General features: G+C 35.8%; 1 protein-coding gene across 5 annotated transcripts in view; it reads right to left on the bottom strand.

Annotated features, from left to right (window-relative positions):
* The window catches only part of LOC111151389 (membrane associated ring-CH-type finger 7), a 48,185-nt gene that overhangs the window by 4,628 nt on the left and 20,901 nt on the right, over nucleotides 1–22,656 (bottom strand). For 3 of the 5 annotated variants that reach the window (XM_022509560.1, XM_022509409.1, XM_022509479.1), the window contains 5 exons: nucleotides 16,261–16,456; nucleotides 14,461–14,628; nucleotides 10,789–11,896; nucleotides 9,148–9,317; nucleotides 3,162–3,271 (listed from right to left, as the gene is read on the bottom strand). In XM_022509560.1, the coding sequence (XP_022365268.1) occupies nucleotides 3,162–3,271; nucleotides 9,148–9,317; nucleotides 10,789–11,896; nucleotides 14,461–14,628; nucleotides 16,261–16,456 (1,752 nt within the window). Of the gene's footprint in view, nucleotides 1–3,138; nucleotides 3,272–9,147; nucleotides 9,318–10,788; nucleotides 11,897–14,460; nucleotides 14,629–16,260; nucleotides 16,457–22,532; nucleotides 22,572–22,656 lie in introns of those variants that run through there. The other 2 variants (XM_022509642.1, XM_022509721.1) reach the window with 2 other exon arrangements.

The raw sequence follows: 22,656 nt of genomic DNA, 5'->3' as shown, positions 1-22,656 counted from the left end.
TTCTAGGAAGAGATACAGTGCCATCTATTAAAAAAGAAATAAAAAGCTATCCCTCGTAGTTTCGAAAAATTTTACTAATGTTATATAATGTGTTCAAATGGGTGCTCTTTATTCTCATATAGTTTTCCTTTATGTAATTATTTATATAAAAGTGGGGGAAAAAATCGTGATGGTAAAATAAATGCTCTGGTTCCCTATAAAGCTCAAAATAGATTTCTTTGCACAGATGGCTGTAACTGTTTACTTAAAAATTAGCATTTCATCTATAGCTATATCAATATATTACATAACTAAAATCCTATTCTGAGAGGTCAAGTGTTTCTTATGTAATTTAACTAACTTCAAGGCAACAGCAAATACAAAAATGAACTTAAAAAAAAAAAAGGCAGTAGGGCGCCTGGGTGGCTAAGTCAGTTAAGCATCTGTCTGTCTTCAGCTCAGGTCATGATTCCAGAGTCCTGAGATCGAGTCCACACTTCTCCCTCTGTCTCTCATGAATAAATAAATAAAATCTTAAGAAAAAAAAAAAAAAAAAAAAGCATAGTAAAGTAACTTCCAGATATCCTTTGCATAGAAATTTGCAGTGGGCAAAAATAGTTCTTTGGTTTAAAGCTGTTCTGCTGTTTTGAAGTTAAGAATACAAAACATGAATATAATATTATTAAGAATCTAAACTGTTATGTAATTGTTACACAGTGAACTATCTGTAAATTGCATCATGTTCTCATAATAAAGTTATCTGAAATTAAGAATTGTATGTTCTTAATACGAACTTGAGCGAGTTACTGATTACAGATTCTTCAGAATACTCAACAAATTTCAAATTGATTAAAAGTTTCGCTAAATACTTCATTAACTGCTTTTTTTTAACTTAAAAGGTAATCATGTATCTAGGAGATTTAAAAAAAGAGTTTAATGGTTATCACCTTGAAAAAGATGAAGGCACTGGATAATGAAAAACTAAACTGTACTTAAAATGAAGGTAGTTGTCAGGCCACTAGAATCCATGACTCACAAAGAACAAAGATGTTAAAGCCAGGAAGCTTAATCACGACTGTCATTTTTATAATGACTCCACGCAGTATTTCCTAACACCTCTAAATTATTTAAGAAGTGGGTCATTAAAATTCTTGAAGAAAAATAAAAACATTCCTAGCTATAATGAAAGTCAAAACCACCTTCAAGAGACATGATGGAGCACCTAAGAAAGAATGGCAGGAGAAAGCCATCCTTTGAAACCTACACTAATTTTGAGAAGATTAAAAAAAACCAAGAACAAAAATACAAAAAAAAAAAAAAAAAAATCACAAAATTCTTTGCATTATTCCACCTTTCCATACTCCTCCCCCCCATTCTATAAAATACCAATGTCCAGCTGTCTACAGAGATGTCTTAAGAATTTAAGACAATGCATTACTCAGACTGATACTCCTTTTGGAGTACGTTTTAGAGTATGCTTCATTAAAGAGTAAAACAATAATTAACATTAGAGTAGTATCTGTACTACAGCAACTGCCTAATGTTTCATTCATTAAATCAGTGACTCTTAACCTGGATGTAAGCAATTAGCTTCAAGAGATCTGGGAATCCCTAAAATTATATACAGATTTTGTGTATATGTATATTTTGTAAGGTGTGTTTCTGGTTTTATCCAGATTTTCAAAGGGTATCCATATTCCCACATTTAAAAAGTGAAGCATGCCCACAAAAGATCATATATTGCATGTTTCCATTTATATGAAATATCCAAAACAGATAATCCATAGAGACAGAACACAGATTGGTGGTTGCCAGGGGATGGGAGAAGGGGGAAGGAGCAACTGCTTAATGGGCATAGGATTTTCTTTTAGAGATGAAAATGTCCTGGAACTAGGTGGAGGTGATGGCTGCACAGCACTGCAAATGTACTAGTACCAATAAACTGTTTACCTTAAAATGGTTATGTTATATAAACTTCACTTCAATTAAAAAAAGGGGGGGGGAGGGAAGGTGCTCATTACTCCTTCATTTAAAAAGTGCTTTTTCATGGGGCGCCTGGGTGGCTCAGTGGGTTAAGCCGCTGCCTTCGGCTCAGGTCATGATCCCAGGTCCTGGGTTCGAGCCCCACATCGGGCTTTCTGCTCAGCAGGGAGCCTGCTTCCTCCTCTCTCTCTGCCTGCTTCTCTGCCTACTTGTGATTTCTGTCAAATAAATAAATAAAATCTTAAAAAAAAAAGTGCTTTTTCAAGCATTCATGCATTCTCTCATCATCATCTCTCTTTTTATCAAAAATATGCTAAGCACACTTGGATAATATGGCCCTAGAGCCATCCTTTGTAATCTCTTCCAACATCTTCCCTCTTCCTCTGAATTTTCCTTTAAAAAGGGGAAAAAACTGAGCTCTAAGCTTCAAGAAAAAAGACTGATCAAATCAATGGGGGGTGGGGGTGGGGAGGAGTGATCAATACATACCAAAAAAATCTGAGAAATGAGAGAAAAATATTTGAAATAAAATCTTAACATGATCAGAGAAATCCCAACATTATTCATTATATAATTAACAGCATGACTGTAACGATACAATACTGAAGGAAAGAGAAACAATGTGAACTTGGAATAAATGACTTCATGTAAGATAACTCATTCAACATAAAGGTAGGAGGTGGGAAGAGGGTGGGGGAAGCGAGGAATAGGAAGGGTAGAGGGAACCAGACAGGAGTAAGAACAAGGGGCATCAGATAGGTTCATAAAGAAAATTATTCCTAACATAAAAAATATAGAACTAGGATGCAGATGTGGGGACTGGTGTTTTAACTATTTTCCAGTACTCAAGAGATATTCACAACTGAGACAGCTATGGGGAGAGAAGGTTGGTATTACTACTTTGGGACTAATTTCCTAAGCTTTTATTATTTTCAGGTTTATTTAAAAGACGTATGATGAATTTTACTTTAAACCCAGAATGTGTGACTTGGTTATTTGCCTTTTGCTTTAAAAAGTTAGGGGAAAAATAATACAAAATTATAAAATCATATAATACCTAATGTAAAAACAGAGAATTATATTAACCATTACTATTATTATTTCAATGTCGGTTTTCTGACCATGATTTAATCTTTTCTTCAAGAGTTGTCCTTTAAGCATAGAATAGACACTTACCAAATTAGGCAAAATATACTAACTTGTTCATTTGCATGAGCTCTATGTAGTTCATGAATATCAAAATCCTCCAGGTTAAGCTGCAACTTCTCTTTACAGAGTTCACAGGTGGTTACGGCCTCTAACGAAGAACCTGGTAAAATCAAAAGTAAAGTTTATGTCTCCACAAACATTTTTCCTTGTAAAGTTCTTTTTGAAAAAGATTTTATTTGAGAGAGCGAGCCTGAGCAGGGTGGGAGGTGGAAAAGAGGCAGAGGGAAAAGCAGACTCCCCATGGAGCAGGGAGACCAATGTGGGGGTTGATCCCAGGACACTGAGATCATGACCTGAGCCAAAAGCAGCTGCTTAACCAACTGAACAACGCAGGCACCCCTCCTTGTTAAGTTTTAAGCTTAGAATATAAGTATATACTCTATATATCAATATATAATCAAAATATATACACATTCTACATATTAAGATATACATTCGATGTATCAATACATATAATCAATATATAGAAAGGAAGTAAGACTACATTGGTAACACTGATGTGCTTGTCAGGTCCTAATCTACGGTATTTAGGCCCAGCCCATTATTTATCTATTGTTTTTTACCTCCCAGAAATGCACATACATCCCCACCCCTGATGGTGGGAAGCTGACAATGGAATGTCATCTATACTTCCCACTTCCTCAAGTACCTTGACAGGATGCCATGAAAACAATTTTAAGTAATACAGTATCCCAAACAATGAGTTACCCTATACTCAGGCCAGTATCTTTGATACGACAACACAGACCTTTTGAGCTCTAAGAAATGTACCTTCCCTAATGAGAGGAAAAAAGGAATCCACTTCTGTCCTTTCAGCCATAAAAGGAATGAAGTTCTGATACATGCTACCACACCGATGAACCCTGAAAACTTGCTAAGTAAAATAAAGCATATACAAAAAGGACAAATATTATAATATGATTCTATTTATATGAATTATGTAGAACAGGCAAATTCAGAGAGAAAATGAGTAAGTTACCAGGGACTGAGGAGAAGGGAGAGGTGGAACTTGCTACTTAATGGATACAGTTTTTGTTTGGGGTGATGAAAAATTTTTCAAGTGGGTAGTGGTGATGGTCACACAGCATTCTGAATGTATTTAATGTTACTGAGCTGTACACTTAATAATGGTCAAAAGGAAAATTATATATATATATAGTTTATCAAAATTAAAAGGAAAAAAAAAAGCTCCTTCTATCCCATATGCATTCAGTTATTGGTTACTCCTCAGCTTCTGGGTCTAATAGGTGATAGTCTAATTAAACACAGCCATTTCCACACCTCCACCCCACCATTTTTATTTTTAGATAGAGCTTTAAACTGAAAAAGATGTCCTAAAAGTTTAAGAAGTCATGTGATTAACAGGGTAGAGGTTTAGATTCAATTCAACTAACATTTGTTGACTTTGTTATGTGCTAAGATTTAGAAGGAAAAGGTAGTATACCCTGTTGTCTTCAAGGAGCTCTTAAACCTCTTAAAACAGTAAATTTGGCACGAAGTCCAAGACAGCAATTGTAATTTACATGCATTTTCTTTTGAAAATACCTAACAGAAAGTGAGTGCTATTATGAGGTAATATGTTGTCTCAAAATGTCCTGTAGTCAAACTACATAAGATATTCACAATATTTCAAGGAATGAATAAAAACTAGTTGTGACTGCTGCTGCTATTTTAGGAGTCTAACATACTTAAAGATTTTGAAATTAAAAATGCCATCTGGAATATTTTAATAAAAAAATTAATATTGTACCACTAACTGAACTAAATTCAGGGAAAGTTCGTATTATGATCTGAAGGAGAATATAAAGAATGTGAAAGATAAAATTTAACAGACATTTCCTAAAACTATCTTCTGATTCAGAAGCAAAGTATTATTATATAATATGGACCTTGGAGACAGACCATGTAGTACAAATTGTTACACATCTTAGAGATTCATTTCTTCTCTTCTAGGAATTAAGAGTCTTCTAGAACATTTAAAAAGGTCATATATAGCTGGGAAAAGTCCATTTATACCTACACTGTTTAGTCCATGACTCTTTCCACGTATACTCCACCTCATTCAGTAGGCCCTGACTGCATTTGTCTAAACTCTTATGTCTATAAACTTGCTTTATACATCTCTGCACATCCTGCAGAATTTAATAGTACACACATGGCAGCTGCTTAATAAATGTTTATATCAATCTCTACCAGAATGAATCTTCTACCAGATGGGTCTTTATGTAAGTATGAGAAAGGCTTGTGAAAATTTATCAGGAAGGTTCAGATCTTGAGATCTTTACATTCATTTGACCGTATCTTAGAAAGTACCTATTATAACCTGATAAAACCCATCAAATTGAGTATTTGCCACATGCCCAGTACTGTGAGGAACTATAAACATCATCTCATTTGACTTTCACAACAACCCTGTGTGGTAAATACTACTAGTTCTACTCATAATGGAACTGAGGCCTAATCCCAGAACTACTTAAGAGTGTCTAAAAATAGATCTAGGCATCTTCATATCTAAAAACTCTACTGGGTTAATTGTGACCAGCAGCCAGCATTGAGAACCAACGTTAAAAAACTTACTCGAGATCTTCCAGGTAAGTGTTAGAGCCATTATGCCAATCTCGTCTTGTCTAATTCCAAAATGCCAATGTTCTTAACACTGTATTATCTGTTTTTCTGCCTACACAACACTAACAATCTAACTGCAAATATTATCAGAAGGTGAATCACACTGTTTTTCATTCTGGTAATGGCTAACATTCCTGGGTCCTGACTGTCAAGAACCAATGCTTCCATGACAAACACTCATTTCATCTTAGTAAGGCCCTAGGGCAGTGATAACAAAGCCAAGAGGCTGTTGTAATACCATACAGCTAAGAAAAGGCTGCTACAAATCAGACACATCTGTCCTACAGCTTTGCGATCAGACTACCTTAAAACAAAACATAAACCCCCTACCCCAAGGAGGCCTTGGCTACCTAGCTACACACAAAAATTTCCCAGGAGCCTCATAATCTCTAGCTTGAACAGGTTACCCAACTCTTTCAAAAGATTATTAAAATTAGTATTAATGCCATCATACCTCACAAATGATTTTCCTAAGTCACCAACTGCAAGACTGTCAATCTCATACTGTGTCCACTTATTAATCTGATCTAATTTCCCACCCTACTCACTCTACTAGTTATTTTCACTATGTTCTCTGGTATTCATGGTCTAAACTTCTCTCATAACCAGTCTCTTTTTGGATTAATCTCTTCAACTTCACACCTAAATCACAGTGCCCTTCTAGACTGTTACATACTTTTTTCCCACAACCTCAGGACCAAGAAGTAGAAATAAATAACCCCATACCTATTGCTATTTTGAAACTCTAAGTCCCTCCTCTTTCATTAATAACTTTAGCACCTGGCTTTCCATCTTTATCAACTTACTTCTTGGCTATTTCAATATCCACACACACTTCCTCAATATCCATGCTTCTAAGTATCACCCTTCCCCACCCCGCCACCCACTATGGTCATATCCTTGACTTTGTCATCATAGTTTACTGCACTACCCCTAAATCTGTATTTTAGGCATTTTCTCCAGTGTACCTAAAATTTCTCATCAGTCCAGTTTACCTACTCTGGCAATTGTCTTCAATGTCAATGAGACTCAAAGACTTCTAACCCTACACCACTTTCTGATGTCCTTACTTCCCCTCTTGATTTTAATTTCCATGGCCATCACAACTATGTCCTTACGAATATCCTTAACTCCCTTCATCATATTTGCCTAGCAAAGGTCCCAACACCAGCGACCCCAAATCCCTGTCTATATCCAACCATCTGAAAACCGCTTCTAAAAAATGTACATCTCACTTTTAAATCATATTCCCAGCCACAGATTTTTATGGACACTAGTACTTCCAGAACCCTAAAAATGTTTTTAAGTATTATTTTCCCTACACATCATAAATCTCTTAACCTGTCCTCCAATCAGCTAAAGACCTTACCTCCTTTTATTAAGAAAACAGAAGCAATTATACAGGAATTCAAGCAAGCATCCTCTCATCAAAGCAACAAACTGATCAACATTCATATCTACACCAGCCTTGTAGATACAAAGTAATTTTTTTTCCTATTAAAGGCTAAAATTTTTTTCCTTCCATTTTATCTTTCATTAAAATAAAACATGCCCTAAAATCTCCCACTTGAAACTGAAACAAAAACACACCCTATGACCCCATTTTACTTCCTAATTCCTCCACCTTATCACTAGTCTCCTTAAATAAAGCTTACCGGAAGAGGGGTCTATGTGGCTGTTTCCTGTCTTACCTTGTTTTCTATTAATCATGCTCATGATTCCATCACTCCACAAAAACTGAAACCACCAAGGACATTCATGCTACCAATTGCCATTTCTTTGTTCGAATCTCTTTGTGATACTTGGTATGTTTGATCATACCCTCTTTAGAACACTTTCTTCTTCTGGCTTACACAACACTGCATTTTCTTAGTTTTCTTCCTACCAGACTGAGGCTGCTTCTCAGATCTCCTCTGCTCCCACTAAATACGTGGGTGCCCTAGGCCTCTGTCCTGGCCTTATTCCTTTGATACCTATTCTTGGTCTAGGGACTTTATTTAATCCCATAGCTTAAAATTATTACTTACACATGCTCTAATTCTCCAAAATGTAACTTTCAGCACTAATGATTTCCTGAAACAACAGGTTTGTCTAGCTAACTGCCTAGATCACATTTTCAGATGGTTTTCTAATAAGCAGTTTACATCTAAAACAGAATTCTTTATTTCCTGCCCCACACTTATTCCACTCCTACTCTTTAAGTTCAGGAAATGGCCCCACCATGTACTTAGTTGTTCGACACAAAAATACAAAAAAATACAAACTTCTCAAACTGTTCTTTCTCCTTCACCACATCCAATCTATTGGCAAGTCATACAGAATCTACCTCCCAAACACACCAGAATCCAACCATTTCCACTCACCATCTCTTGTAAGATAGATTCCTGGATGAACTCCCTGCCTCTATTCTTGTCCCCCTAAAATCCATTCTCCACAAAGCAGCCAAATAAAATCATTTCACTCCCCTGCCTTTCAGTGGCTTCCCATCACACTTAGACAAAAATCTAAATTTCAGACATTAGTTTTAAAAGTCTTAAATGACATAACCTCTGCTAATCTCTCTAATCTCAACTATCACCCCTCTCCTTGTCCACTAATTATACTCCTGCCACACTGCATTTCATTCAGTTCCTCAAACACACCTGTCATATTACCTACCACCTGAAAGTTTTCACACTAGAAGTTTCCTCAACTGGAATGCTCTTGCCCTCATTTTGGAATAGCTAGCTCCTCTTTGTTCAGTTTAAATGTTCTCACCTCAACAAGGCATCCCTTTAACGCCCCATACCACCACAAAAGCAAGTGCCTTGTCTGTCCTGTTTACCATTCTAGATCCCACACCTAGAACTGTGCCTGGCTCCCTAATGGGTACTCAATTAACAATGAATCCCTATAGTAACCTTATTACTACTCCACAACAGCATTAGAAACAAGTATTTCTCAAGGCCACATAGCTGGTAAACAGTAAGCATGACTTCTTCAGAAAGATCTTTTTTTTTTTAAGATTTTTTTAAATTTATTTGACAGACAGAGATCACAAGTAGGCAGAGAGGCAGGCAGAGAGAGAGAGAGAGAAGCAGGTTCCCCACTGAGCAGAGAGCCCGATGCGGGGCTCGATCCCAGAACCCTGGGATCATGACCTGAGCTGAAGGCAGCGGTTTAACCCACTGAGCCACCCAGGCACCCCCTAATGAGTGCTCTTTAACGCTTTTGTTTAAAAAAGTAACATTCTTTTGAAAAGAGTGTAACTCTGACAATAAATTATAATCAGATTTGCTAACTAAAATACATTTGTATGTACATCTCTTAGAAAAACTGTGAAAATAAAATACATAAAAAGATAAATCTCACCAGAGTTAATTTTGGCCTGTAACCACTTTTTCATACACTCTTGGTGGACATACTGCAAACTTCCTGTGCACTTGCATGGCTCTATCAACAAGTTAGATGATGATGCAGCTGCCATCTGACAAATTCTACATAAGTCACCTTCTTCTTCTTCAGAATCCTCTAAAAGGAGGCTAGAAAAGAAGGAACACTTCATAAACAGAGCTATGGTAACTCATCCTGGTTGGTCATTTCCAAACATACCTATCTCGAACAACATCTTTGTTATTTCTACTCATGTTCTGATTAGAAAAAAGCAAAAACCTTAAAAAACAGCGACCACCATAAAAAAAAAAACAGTTCAGTAAGCATGAAAATTATATTTTAAAGATTAAACAGAACAGGGTATATCCTATTATCTTCAAATGCTTTAAGTAATTTTCTCTTTGATATCACACTTTAAGTTTCTTATTTTTCATGATCACTTTACAAACATACCTAAGAGATTTTAATTTCTATAGTATCACAGACTACCTTCGATTCCAACAGTATAAAGGAATATACTTACATACTTAACACTTTTCTCCCCCACCTCCCAAAAAAAGTCAATAAATAATGACTTGGTTTTTTCATTTACATGCTATCAGAACCACATATATTTAAACTGATAAAACTTTCTGTATTTAATCACAGTAAAAGACAACAGGTTTTTAAATTCTCCATTTCCCCCACCCACAGCAATGTTATTCAATTATCCTGATTTTTATAGGGCAGGCTTTTAAAGTGTGAAGACTTTCCATTAACCTATGTTCTCTATTTAATAGGCCAACATGTACTCTTAATTTAATGCAAGGTGTGTGTATATATAATTTTTTGTTAAAATCCCCATTACCTTAGTCTATTGCTAGAATGAAAGAGTACTCACAACTGAATGCTTAAACTGCTACTGAAATACAAGTGGATTATACAGGTTCCTAATGAATTTAGAAAAAGATGTGTGGAAAGAGGATTAGATGTACAACAATTAGGTGACTATCATGCTGTGACTGAACCAGAGATAGAACCTCAACCATAAATATTTATGTTTTACCTTCAGATTTAACCTTCTTTGGCTTACAGTTTCAAATTTTTTTTTTTACTTGGGGGGGTTCAATTTTTTAGATTCTTATTCATTTACCTGTGAAGTGTCTTAAAATCTTCAGATATGAGCAAAATATATAATAAAGGAATACACACAATTTCTATGATAAAATAACCAACAAATGCTGCTTTATAAACTATCTAATCAGACAGAGTGGTGCTGGCTTAATTTTTCTCTGGAAATTACTAAACTAATGCTTTGCTCTCTGTTTATACCACTGGTTACTGAATTCCTCAGCAGACAGCTTGTAAAGAGAGGAAGTTGCTATAATGACATTAAAGCTAACACTATCAGGGCAGTGAGTGAATCGTTCTTTAGACAATTTCTTGATGCAATCTATACTCCCAGTGTCTACCTTCATTATTAATTCTCATCCATTTCCTTTGAGAACCTAACATCTCAGTGGATATAAATTTTAAGAAGAAATCTCAGATACCAATGTTATGAGAAGCCATTTTAGAAAAGGACTCCTTCCTCTCATCTGCTCTTTGCTTTATCAACTTATGACAGGTATTCAAATTTACCTCTCTTTTATTTTCTGCAGTCTTTCTGGGTCTCTTGAAGGTGCACTTTTAGTTTTATCACTTTTTCCATCAGATGAACTCCAACCTGAAGGAATAATATCTACAGTGATCATGACATTGTCGGTTAAATTATTTCCAAGTGCTGGGGGGACTGCAAATCGAAATAAGGAACCAGGAAGGATCCCTGTTATTCCTGTATTTCTTCCACTGTGGGCTGAATCTGATGTGGAGCCACCAGTAGCAGCATTACTCGAAGCCGCAGATGCCTGTGATCTGCTGGCAGTAGCCCCAACAGGATCACTCTGTGCTTCAAGGTGAACCACTTCATTTGATTCTCTTCTAAACATATGATGAGATCTAGGTGGTATATCAGAGGTAGGTATCCTTGAAGATTCATCTCGTCCCTCTCGTCTCCTTCTAGAGAACAAAGGTGTGCATCTATTTCTAAGTGAGGAAGATAACCATGGTCCTGTATTTCTACCTTCAGGTTCCTGGTTAAAATTTTCTGAATCTGGCTCAGAGCTATGATTTTGGCTAAGAGAGGACAAACCCCATCTTCGCCTAAGAAATCGAAATCCCTGAGAAGCTTCAGATGCCCTATTATCGGGGACATCAGAAGATGATGCTGCATTGCTACGAGACTGTGAAGCTGTCAAGATTCTTGGAGACACATAGGAATTTTCAGAACTCAACGATCTTGTATTCAAGGAATCCTGGCTAGATCTTCGTGAAAAAAAGGTAGATGACATACTAGAAGCTATACGCGACAGCAATCTCCTGGTTGAACGTCTACCTTCATTGTCAGAAGATTCTTGAAATGATCTTTGAGATGAACCAACCCTATCTGAACTGCTTATGGTTGAGGTTTCATCTCTATTTGAAATATAAGAAAATCCAGGTTGTGTACTGCTTTGGGGAGATTCCAATTCTCTTGGAGAAAAATTTGATCTTAGAGAATTTCTAGTAGAGTCCCTAGAACATGGTATGGTCTGATGTTCAGAAGGCATTTGGTGGTTTGTAGATGATGTATTCAACTGTAAAGTGCTCACGGAGTGATCTTTTGGTCTTGCTCCCTGTGAATATGAAGAAGGAACTCTGTCTTGAACATCTATTTTTGAAAGAAAAGAAAGATACCAATTACATGAAATAAAATTGGAGTATTACTAAATTTGCATTTATTAATTACTACAAACTGAAACACTGGATTCAAACCAAATACTGCTATATTATAAATATACATCTTAACTATTATAGGAAAAAACATATTTCTCTTTCTATACCTTTGATAAAATACAGTATTACTGCTAAGTCAACACTGCAAACTGAAAAGAAAGAAGTGTGTCACAGCTTATGAAACAAACATCTAAATCTACTAACTTGTTGAAGGTATAACAGTCACAATTTGTTAATCAGAAATTGATATGGTAAAATAATATCTAAATGGACAAGAAATTTTAAATGGGACAAATAATTCACCATAAATGATTCTAACAAATAAAGGCAAAATAATCCTAGGGAGACAAGGTGTTTTTGGAAATTCTTCTTACTCTGCAATAAGCATAAAACTTATTTCACACAAATATTATCATCCTTATAATTTTATGGCAAACCTTGCTAACAGCTCAACTTTCTCCAATCTTTTTTCTTTCAAAGCAAGAGCAGCGGATGTTATCTCTGGTTACTCATCAGACACACCTCTACTTCTAAATACTTGCTGGGAGCTCTAAGATAGAACAGGGTCCTGGTAGCTGCAGTTCTGAAAACTATACCACTGGTGGTTCAAATCTTGAAATGGGATGAGAAATACTTCTGCATCCCTTTATAAAAGAATACTTATGCATACACTTAGCTTAAGAGTGAGAGATGCTGCTGCACTAGCACATGGAGCCTCATGAAGGAATAAACTGTTAATGGCTAAATCTATTCTATCCTATACTTGGAGACCTCCAATCATAGATGGTATTGATACTATATACTACAGCTCCTCTATCTGAACCCAAGCAAATAAAAAGATGTTTTCACTGGTCTTAAGCAAAGGCTTGCCACAATAAGCTTATTTAATAAAACCTACACTTTTTTTTTTTTAGATTTTATTTTTTTGAAGATTTTTATTTATTTGACAGATCACAAGTAGGTAGAGAGGCAGGCAGAGAGAGAGAGGGGAGGAAGCAGGCTCCCTGCTGAGCAGAGAGCCCGATGCGGGGCTCGATCCCAGGATCCTGGGATCATGACCTGAGCCGAAGGCAGAGGCTTTAACCCACTGAGCCACCCAGGCGCCCCTAAAACCTACACCTTTTAAGAACAAATGTATTTTCTTCTATGTAAATCAAACTCTACTTTTGCCTGCTAGATCTGTCAACTTCAATAAGCACTTTGTTTTTTTAGTATTTTTGTTTTATGGTATTTAATTTTGAAAATCTTAAGCTTAATGTACACTGACAGAACTAGTGTGGGTCTTTATTTTAAGTGAATGAAAAAGGCACATTCACATTAAACAAAAGTAATTCTAAATTATGCCTTAAAATGTTGATTTCAAAAAAAAATGTTGATTTCAAGCTTTAATTAGTTCAGAATTTAACTATAAGTAGTTACTACACTACATAGTTAACCCCTGGACAACATGGGTTTGATCTGTACAGGTCCACTTACATGTGGATTTTTTTCAGTAAACACAGTAGGTATTATGTATGTATTGTCTCTTCCTTATGATTTTCTTAACACTTTTTCTAGCTTTATTTTAAGAATGCATACATAATACATATAACATTAAAAAAAAAAATGTGTCAACTGCTCATGTTTTTGGTAAGGCTTCCAGTCAGCAGTACAGTTTGAGTACTAAAGTTTTGGGGGATTCAAAGGTATACACAGATTTTTCAAGTACCAATACTAGAGGACAGGTGGAAATAGGGGTCAGTTCCCTCATGCCTGCACTGTTCAAGGCTCAACTGTACAAGGCAAATGATATTGGGGTATATAAAAATTATTTAGTTTACTTTAGAATATATGCATTCTTAAAAGGAAAAGCACAAGTAAGAAAATTACCGGGAGACAAAACCCAGATACGAATTTACATCCGTTTTAAATTTTTAATTTTATTATTTATTTATTTAATTTTAAAGAATTTATTTGACAGAGATCACAAGTAAGAAGAGAGGCAAGCAGGGGGCAGGGAAGCAGGCTCCCTGCTGAGCAGAGAGCCTGATGTGGGGCTCGATCCCAGGACCCTGGGATCATGATGTGAGCTGAAGGCAGAGGCTTAACTCACTGAGCCACCCAGGTGCCCCTAAACTTTTTATTTTTTAAAATATAACAAATAGGGGCGCCTGGGTGGCTCAGTGGGTTAAAGCCTCTGCCTTCGGCTCAGGTCATGGTCCCAGGGTCCTGGGATAAAGCCCCGCATCGGGCTCTCTGCTCAGCAGGGAGCCTGCTTCCCCCTCTCTCTCTGCCTGCTTCTCTGCCTACTTGTGATCTCTGTCTGTCAAATAAATAAATAAAATCTTTAAAATATATATATATAACAAATAAGGTACTAGAATACATACTAAGCTATTTTGAATTCTTCATAAGATGCACTTCATGTACTCATTTGTACTATGATTTTAATGACTTACACAAAGAGAGAAATATAACATTATTAGATAAGTTATACATAACAATACAATTTACACTTACAGGACGAAGCTGTGAAATCACCACTTCGGTGACTATAATCCATAAGATTACTAATGGAAGAATCTGCTCTTCTCTCTAAATCTCTTCTTTCTCTCATTAAGTCAGTTCCAAATGATCCAAGTACCATTGATGAAGATCTGGGAACCTGATTATGTCTCCACGAAGAATCTTAAAATAATTGAAGACATTTTAATTCAGAGAAAGCTTTCAAGGTTTCTGAAGACAAATCTTCAGTATTACACAGGGAGGTTATTGTGATCCATTATAGGAATCTTCAAGGTTACATAGTTGCAATCAGAAACAAAATTCAGCAAAACATAAAATTATTCATCAATGAACTCATCACTCATGTATTATTTCCTACTCAAACACATTCTTCTCTAACACTAAAACCTAACACCATCTGTGATGTCAATGTCTCAGTTACTTTCTAGAACATCTGACCACACAATGTACGCATATGTAAAATGATTACAGAACAAAAATGTGAAGTTTGCCAAAGATGCAGAATTTCCTGAAGTCAATGAAAGTGATCCTGGAGAGAACAGCCAAAATCCAAATCAAGCCATCTCAAAATGGAAAATGTTTTACTACAGACATTGACGATATTTTATCAGAAATATTACCACTGACATCACACTTGGTTCACTCTCATTTAAGAATTAAAGTACTGTTGCAATAATCTAAATTTTTAAATGAAATCATACCTAACAAAATAAATTAAAGGTTTAAGTCTCAAAACTTTCCCCCCTATTTACCCTGAAAATTTTGGTTCTTCCTTTCCTAGTCCCAATAGCCTTATTGATCCCTCATTAAGGGAAATGGCCCAAAGTATGTAATGCTATGCCTTCACAGAGTAGAAGGGACCAAAAATATCTGTGCACAAAGGTGTTTCTCTACAGTGTTAAGGACAGTCTGCTCTTACCCATCACACTACTCTTAATATTCTTCAGATGGGCAGTGTCTTTCCCAAGGCGGTCCTGCCTATCAAAATAGAAAGGAATCGCTTACACTAATTCGATTGATAATACATAAGCATTTCAAGAATTTTATCTTCCAACTGTGTCATCACAAATTCTATCTCACCTTAAAACTATTTCAGGCATTCCCTAGTGTTTCATTTGAAAAGGAGTGTAAGTGAGGAGGGAGCCTCCTGACCTCTTACAGAAAAGAAAGTGCTTTTCAATTTGTGCAACAAATGTGTGTCTGTGAGTACAAAATACCATATATGGAACTATATCAATAAGACATCTAAATTCCAGAATGGTTAACTGACTTATATAGCCATATAGCTAGTTAGATGGCTAGAATTCTTTCAGAATCCTTATACAGAACTCCTACTAGAATACCAACTATTTTTGTTTAAAGAATTTCTGTTTTTGAAAAGTAAGTATAGACCACAACATTTACAAAAGATAAGCTTAGGTTAGGAAATATTAATATATTTATCAGTAAAATTGGCTTTCCTAGTATAACAATTAAAAAACTGACTTCTCATAATAACCAGCAAAATATAGGTCACTTTTACCAATTTGATTACCAGACATATCAGCTATTCTAATTAACCAAATATGCTAATCCTGTTTGTGTAGGATATTTGCATCAAATTTAGAATAAAAATCCAGAATGAAAGAGTTTATTTCAGTTGTAGCACTAACTTAAGGTAAGACCTGAGAAACTTGACTACAACTGACCCACTATCTTACATGTGTTCTACTTGCTTAATACTACTATGTCTTGGAAAAATGGCTTTAGTCCAAAATGCATATATAGTGACTCTTAAACAGATTTAATTTTTACCTGACACTGCATTTAAACCATGTCCAATATTTCTCCCAACTGAGGTAGATGTACAGTTTGTGCAGGAAAGTTTAGGTCTTTTTGAATCATGATCCCGTTGCTGGTTTTGTGATCTTGATCGTGCTCCCTGAGTTATCTCAGATTCACTATACCATGTAGACTGAAATGGTGATGCAGATGCTGATGCTGATGTAGACTGTAAGTTTAAAAAAAAAAAGTGTTTTGATGGAAGAACAGAATGCTTGCTTTTGGTCTATTAAATTTAATCCCCAATTTCACTCATTCCTCTTAAGCACAAATTTTTCTACTATGTAGGTTTTTTGTAGTCTTTGTTCCTTTCTACCCATGTGTCCCTTTACTTTATACTGTAATTGGACTTTGCTGGGTAATTAATCTGATTTAGATTAATTCTTCCATGTAACTGTATATATAAACAGCTGGTCAGGAAAAACTGAAGAGCAAAAATCTTATAATCATTTTGTTATCTTGGTTTACTATTTCCAACTCCTGTGGAACTGGTTTCCTAGTCCTAAAAGTGAACAGAACACCAGAAGAATACTATTATATAAACTTATTAGGAAAACTACTATAAAAACAAGATTTTTGTTTTCTTTTTTAAAGATTTTATTTTTTTATCTGTCAGAGAGAGAAAGAGACTGAGCAAATGTGAGAGCAGCAGGCAGAAGGGGAAGTATGTTCCCCGCTTCATACATCACTAATAAACGGTATTTACTTATTTATTTATTTATTTTTTAAAGATTTTTATTTATTTATTTGACAGACAGAGATCACAAGTAGACAGAGAGGTAGGCAGAGAGAGAGAGGGAAGCAGGCTCCCTGCCGAGCAGAGAGCCCAATGTGGGACTCGATCCCAGGACCCTGAGATCATGACCTGAGCCGAAGGCAGCGGCTTAACCCACTGAGCCACCCAGGCACCCAATAAACGGTATTTAGAAAAAAATTCTGACCTGAAAGTTTTTTTTATCAGTGAAGCAAGAAACAGATAAATGAGTACATATTAAACACAGTACATATTAAAACTCTTAGCTCAAGTTTTTCTCCATTAACATGTAAGTATATACAAATGATCCATAACACAAAAATCTCTCAGAATGTACAAACTATTTTACTTCCCCCTAATTTCTTTAATTGGTTAAGCAGTTTATTCAATATAAGGCATAAAAAGGGTAAGGATTAGTTCATTACCTTAAAAATGTAGGTTGTAAGAAGAACATAGTATTTCAACCATAAATGCTGAAAGTGTCTTTTTCTTTTATGCTTCAATTACAAGAAGCATACAGCATGCTTTCAGGGAACTACATTAGTTCATGGTAACTCTACAGAATGAACCTTGCACACATGGAAAAGCAGAAGCTGCAAAGCTGAATAAGGAGGAGTGGACCAGATCAGGGTATCATTCATCCCTTGCACAGAGGGTATTCTGCTAACGGAATGTGTCTTCAGCTTAGTACAAACTTGATCACACAAGACTTCTACATCAAGTCCTCACAGAGCCTCAATCAATCAACTGGAGTAGCATAAGAGATGAAATTCATTAAGTATTTCAAAACCAAACCATCACATGTGCCATAAAGTATTAGGTACCATATGATACAGGCCAGTGATTCTAAGACCTCTGAAGTTTGGAGACCAAAATAAAAACTGTTTTAATTTAGAAAGAATTGCCACCTTTTTTTTTTTTAAAAGATTTATTTATTTATTTGACAGACAGAAATCTTAGGTAGGCAGAGAGGCAGGCAGCGGGGGGCAGAGGCAGTCTCCCCGCCGAGCAGAGAGCCCAATGAGGGCTTGATCCCAGGACCCTGGCATCATGAACTGAGCCAACGGCAAAGGCTTTAACCCACTGAGCCACCCAGGTGCCCCAAGAATTGCCACTTTTGACATGTAAATCAAAATTAGCAAATGCCATCTAATCCCATCCCCAGTTTTTAAGAGGGGCATTTTATATGCTCCCAAAACATGATGGATTTAACAAAATAAAAGAGACTTTCAAGTGAATAAACTTCACTTGTACAAAATCTTTTCCTTATTTTTCTTGTTTTGCATGGACCAGATAAACTGTGTAAATATAACTTTGGGAAAAACTGAATGAGGAAATACCATCAGATCAACTACTTCTTAGAAAGATCCTTAGAGCATTGTGGGAGATGAAAAAAATGGAATGAACAGAAAGAAAATCAACCAGAAGTCACTGAAATAGCAGGAAATAAGTCCTTGTGACACAAGTAATGGGAAGAGAGTAACTGTAAGACAAAAACTCATCAAATTTAGAGACAGTGAGAAATGAACAAAAGGTCCAAAGTCAATCCAGTTTTCAGGCATTGGCTATTGATGAGAAAAAAGATACACTCACTGTTCAGGAAATAATTTTCATGACTCATAATTCTAAAATGCAGCCCATATGTCATCTCAGAAACAAAATGCTTGTTAATATCAATATATGGAAAGGAAAAATAAAGGTTCTGACCAGTATTTCTGTTGGCTTAAGTTCAAAACCAAAATCTTTTTTGGCTTCTATCAGTTTGGTTCACTGTTCAAGTATCTTTGGTCTGAATCATTTACTTTTTACCAGTCTAAATTGTTTTAACAATTGAATAAACTAAGAATTTTTCTTTTCTTTTTATTTTTTTTTAGTGAAAGAAAGATTTCAGTCCTACCTCACTCCTCAACCTCCAGGGAACAGAAAGGGAAGGGCTGAAGCCAATGGCCAATGACTTAGTCAATTTGACTGTGTAATGAAGCTTCCATAAAAACCCAAAAGGAGCACCAGGGTGCCTCAGTCAGTTGAGCATCTGACTCTTGGTTTCAGCTCAGATCATGATATCATGGGTTACAGGTTAAATAGTAAAAAATTATTATCTACTACTGATTTAATCTCCTTACTTATTAGTGGTATGCTCAGATTTTCTATTTCTTCATGATTCAGGTTTAGTGGGTTGTGTGTTACCAGGAATTTCTTTCTTTCTTTTTTTTTTTTTTTTTAAAGATTTTATTTATTTGTCAGAGAGAGAGAGAGAGAGAGCGCGAGAGTGTGCACAAGCAGATAGAGTGGCAGGCAGAGGCAGAGGGAGAAGCAGGCTCCCCGCTGAGCAAGGAGCCCGATGTGGGACTCGATCCCAGGACGCTGGGATCATGACCTGAGCCGAAGGCAGCGGCTTAACCCACTGAGCCACCCAGGCGTCCCACCAGGAATTTATTTCTATAGGTTGTCCAGTTTTTGGAATATAACTGTTCATAGTAGTCCCTTAGGATCCTTTGTATTTTTATGGTATCGTGTATTTCATTTCTGATTTTGAATTCTCCTCTTCTCTCAGTGAACCCAGCTAAAGGTTAGTCTATTTTGTTTAGCTTTAAAACAAAACAAAACAAAAAAAACAGCTCTTAGTTTCACCTATCTTTTCTATTGTCTTTTAGTCTCTATTTATTTACCTTTTGATTTTTTTAATTTCCATTATTCTACTAACTTTGGGCTTACTTGGTTCTTCTTTATACCACTCCTTTATAACACTGCACTGGAAGTTCTAAGTAATGCATAATGCAAGAAAAGGAAATGAAATGTACACAGATTGGGAAGGAAGACATAAAACTATATTTTCAGAGGACCCCCTATGTAGAAAATCTCACAGAATCAACAATAACAACAACAACAACAAAAAAATCCATCGTAGAACCAATAAAGGATCAGAGTAATGTTGCAGGACACAAGGTTAATATATTTAAAAAAAAAAAAAAAAAAAAGCGATCACTTTCCCATATACCAGTAATGAAAAAGTGGAATTTAAAATGAAAAAAAAAAAAAAAATTTTTTTTTAAAAGATTTTATTTATTTATTTGACAGACAGAGATCACAGGTAGGCAGAGAGGCAGGCAGAGAGAGGAAGGGAAGCAGGCTCCCTGCTGAGCAGAGAGCCCGATGCGGGGCTCGATCCCAGGACCCTGGGATCATGACCTGAGCTGAAGGCAGAGGCTTTACCCCACTGAGCCACCCAGGCGCCCCTAAAATGAAAATTTTTTACAACTCAATGATAAAGCAACAAATAGCCCAATTTAAAGATAAGCAAAGGATCTGAATAGACATTTCTTCAAAGATATAAAAGTAGCTAATTAGCACATGAAAAGATGCTCAAAATCACGAGTTATCAAGGAAATTTAAATCAAAGCTGCAATGAGACATTTCACACCCATGACAGGATGGCTAGAATCAAAATGTAAAGATAAAGGTAAGCGAGGATGTGGCAAGATCAGAAACCCCCCACAGAATTGCTGGTAGGAATATAATGGCCCAGCTAGTTTTGGAAAATAGTCTGGCAGCTCCTCAATTAATTGAACACAAAGTTATACGACGTGACTGAACAATTCTACTTTTAGGTATAAACCTGAAGTAATTGAAAATGTAAGACTGCATATAAAAACTGCATGTAAGTATTTACAGCACCATTAATCATAATAGCCAAAGGATGGAAACACAAATATCTTATCAGTGTATGAATGGATAAACAAAATGTGATATATCCAAAAAATGGATTATGCACCCATAAAAAAGGTATACCCAATTCAATGGACTATGTTCATCCGTAGAAAGGAATAAGGTACTGATATATGCTATAACACAGATGAACCTTGAAAGCATGTTAAGTGAAAAAAGCTAATACAAAAGACTGCAGTGTATGTTTCTAACAATGTAAATGAAAGTCCAACACAGGGAATTCTATGGAGACAAAAAGTAGACTACTGGCTGTTTAGTGCTGAGAGGGAGGGGCAGTGTAGTGATAGCTAACGATTCTGGAGTTTTTTCCTGAGGTGATAAAAAGGTTCTAAAATTGAGCGTGGTAGTGATTTGCACAACTCTGTGAATGTACTGAAAACCACCAAACTGTATACTTTAAATGGGTGAGTCATGTGGTATGTGACCTTTAACTCAATAAAGCTATTCTTAAAAAAAGAACCTTAACAATTACTGCAAATACTACCAATGCTACCCACTGGACAATGCTTAATCATTTGGAAATCATTTAATACACAGTAACAGAGGCAAATCCAGAATGAAATGCTATTCTTTGGCTCATTTCAATGAGTCAATGCTGTGACTGTGATGACTGCTAATCCCAGCTTAAAAATTTTCCAGACCAAAATGATCTTAGCCATAGCCAACACCATGGAACTTTGACCTCTTCTAAATATTCACATGCTAGAGCATCCACTGCCACACTAATGTGAAGTCCTATTTTCTACTTTCTCTTCAGAATGAGTAGTCTTTTCAATTCTCATTAAAAAAAAAAAAAAGAAAGAAAGAAAGACATTAGTGGATTTTAAGATTTATGAATTCACTCATGCCCAAATCCAGGTAAGAAACCTTATACATACACAAGAGAGAAGGATTTGGAGTCCATTTATTACTCAAAACTCCCCAATACATAAATGAAGACTACCAGAAAATTGGTATTCAGATCACTCTACTGTTCCTTGAAAGAACTGTTTTTCGCTGAGCTGTACACTTTGGCATCATGTCCTTTGCTTACGCTGAGATTTACCAAGAAACAACTTGAGTAAACTAGCAATATACTAATAATTTTAATACTACACTGAAGACAATGTTCACTGTATCATTCACTGTCCCCTTTCAGACCAAACTGTCAAGCACTGCTTTCCTGGAGGAACTGGGTTTTTCTTATGAACAAAACACCTTATAGATCTGGTTCTACTTCCCTGTGACCTGTTCCTGATACCCAAAACAAAAGTCCCAAGTTAACTCTAAAACACTGCAGGGCTTATAAATGCTTACCAGTATTATAAATTTGACCCACTCAGTACTTTCTCTGTATTTTTCTTGATACCATTTTAAAACTATTCTAATTTTCTTACCTAATTTTATTTATATGTATGCATGCATCTATTTAGTTCCTTGGAAGCTAACCTTGTAGTAGATAAACATGTTAATGACTATCGGTTCTTTTAATTTTTGACATAATACAGTATGTAAAATATGCAAATGGTACTGAGCTCTGTAAGTTGATCTACAAACTAGAAAACACATAAATAAAAAGCTTCTCATTATTTCTTATTAAAAGTGATTAATCTCAAAGCAAGAAAGGAAAAGTGTAATGGGATTAGCAGCTCTTAAACTAAGTTATAGAAATATATATGAAACTTATATAAACAATTACATAGTCACAGAATGCTCCCAAATTTTTACTTTTAACAATATGAATTAAAGGAATTCTCTTTTAAAACATATTTAAAATTCTACTTACTGCTAACAAAGAGATAAGACGATCATAGTATTCAACCATTCAAATTTTAACAAAAACTTCCAAGATAAAACAACAGAAATACCAGCAAGATTAATAACAGAGGCAGCCCAGCTTACAAATGGCT

This window comes from Enhydra lutris, unplaced genomic scaffold (genome assembly GCF_002288905.1).
Source record: "Enhydra lutris kenyoni isolate GAN:26980312 unplaced genomic scaffold, ASM228890v2 scaffoldscaffold1, whole genome shotgun sequence".
NCBI classification, from domain to species: domain Eukaryota; kingdom Metazoa; phylum Chordata; class Mammalia; order Carnivora; family Mustelidae; genus Enhydra; species Enhydra lutris.
This window is presented reverse-complemented; position numbering and strand designations above follow the sequence as displayed.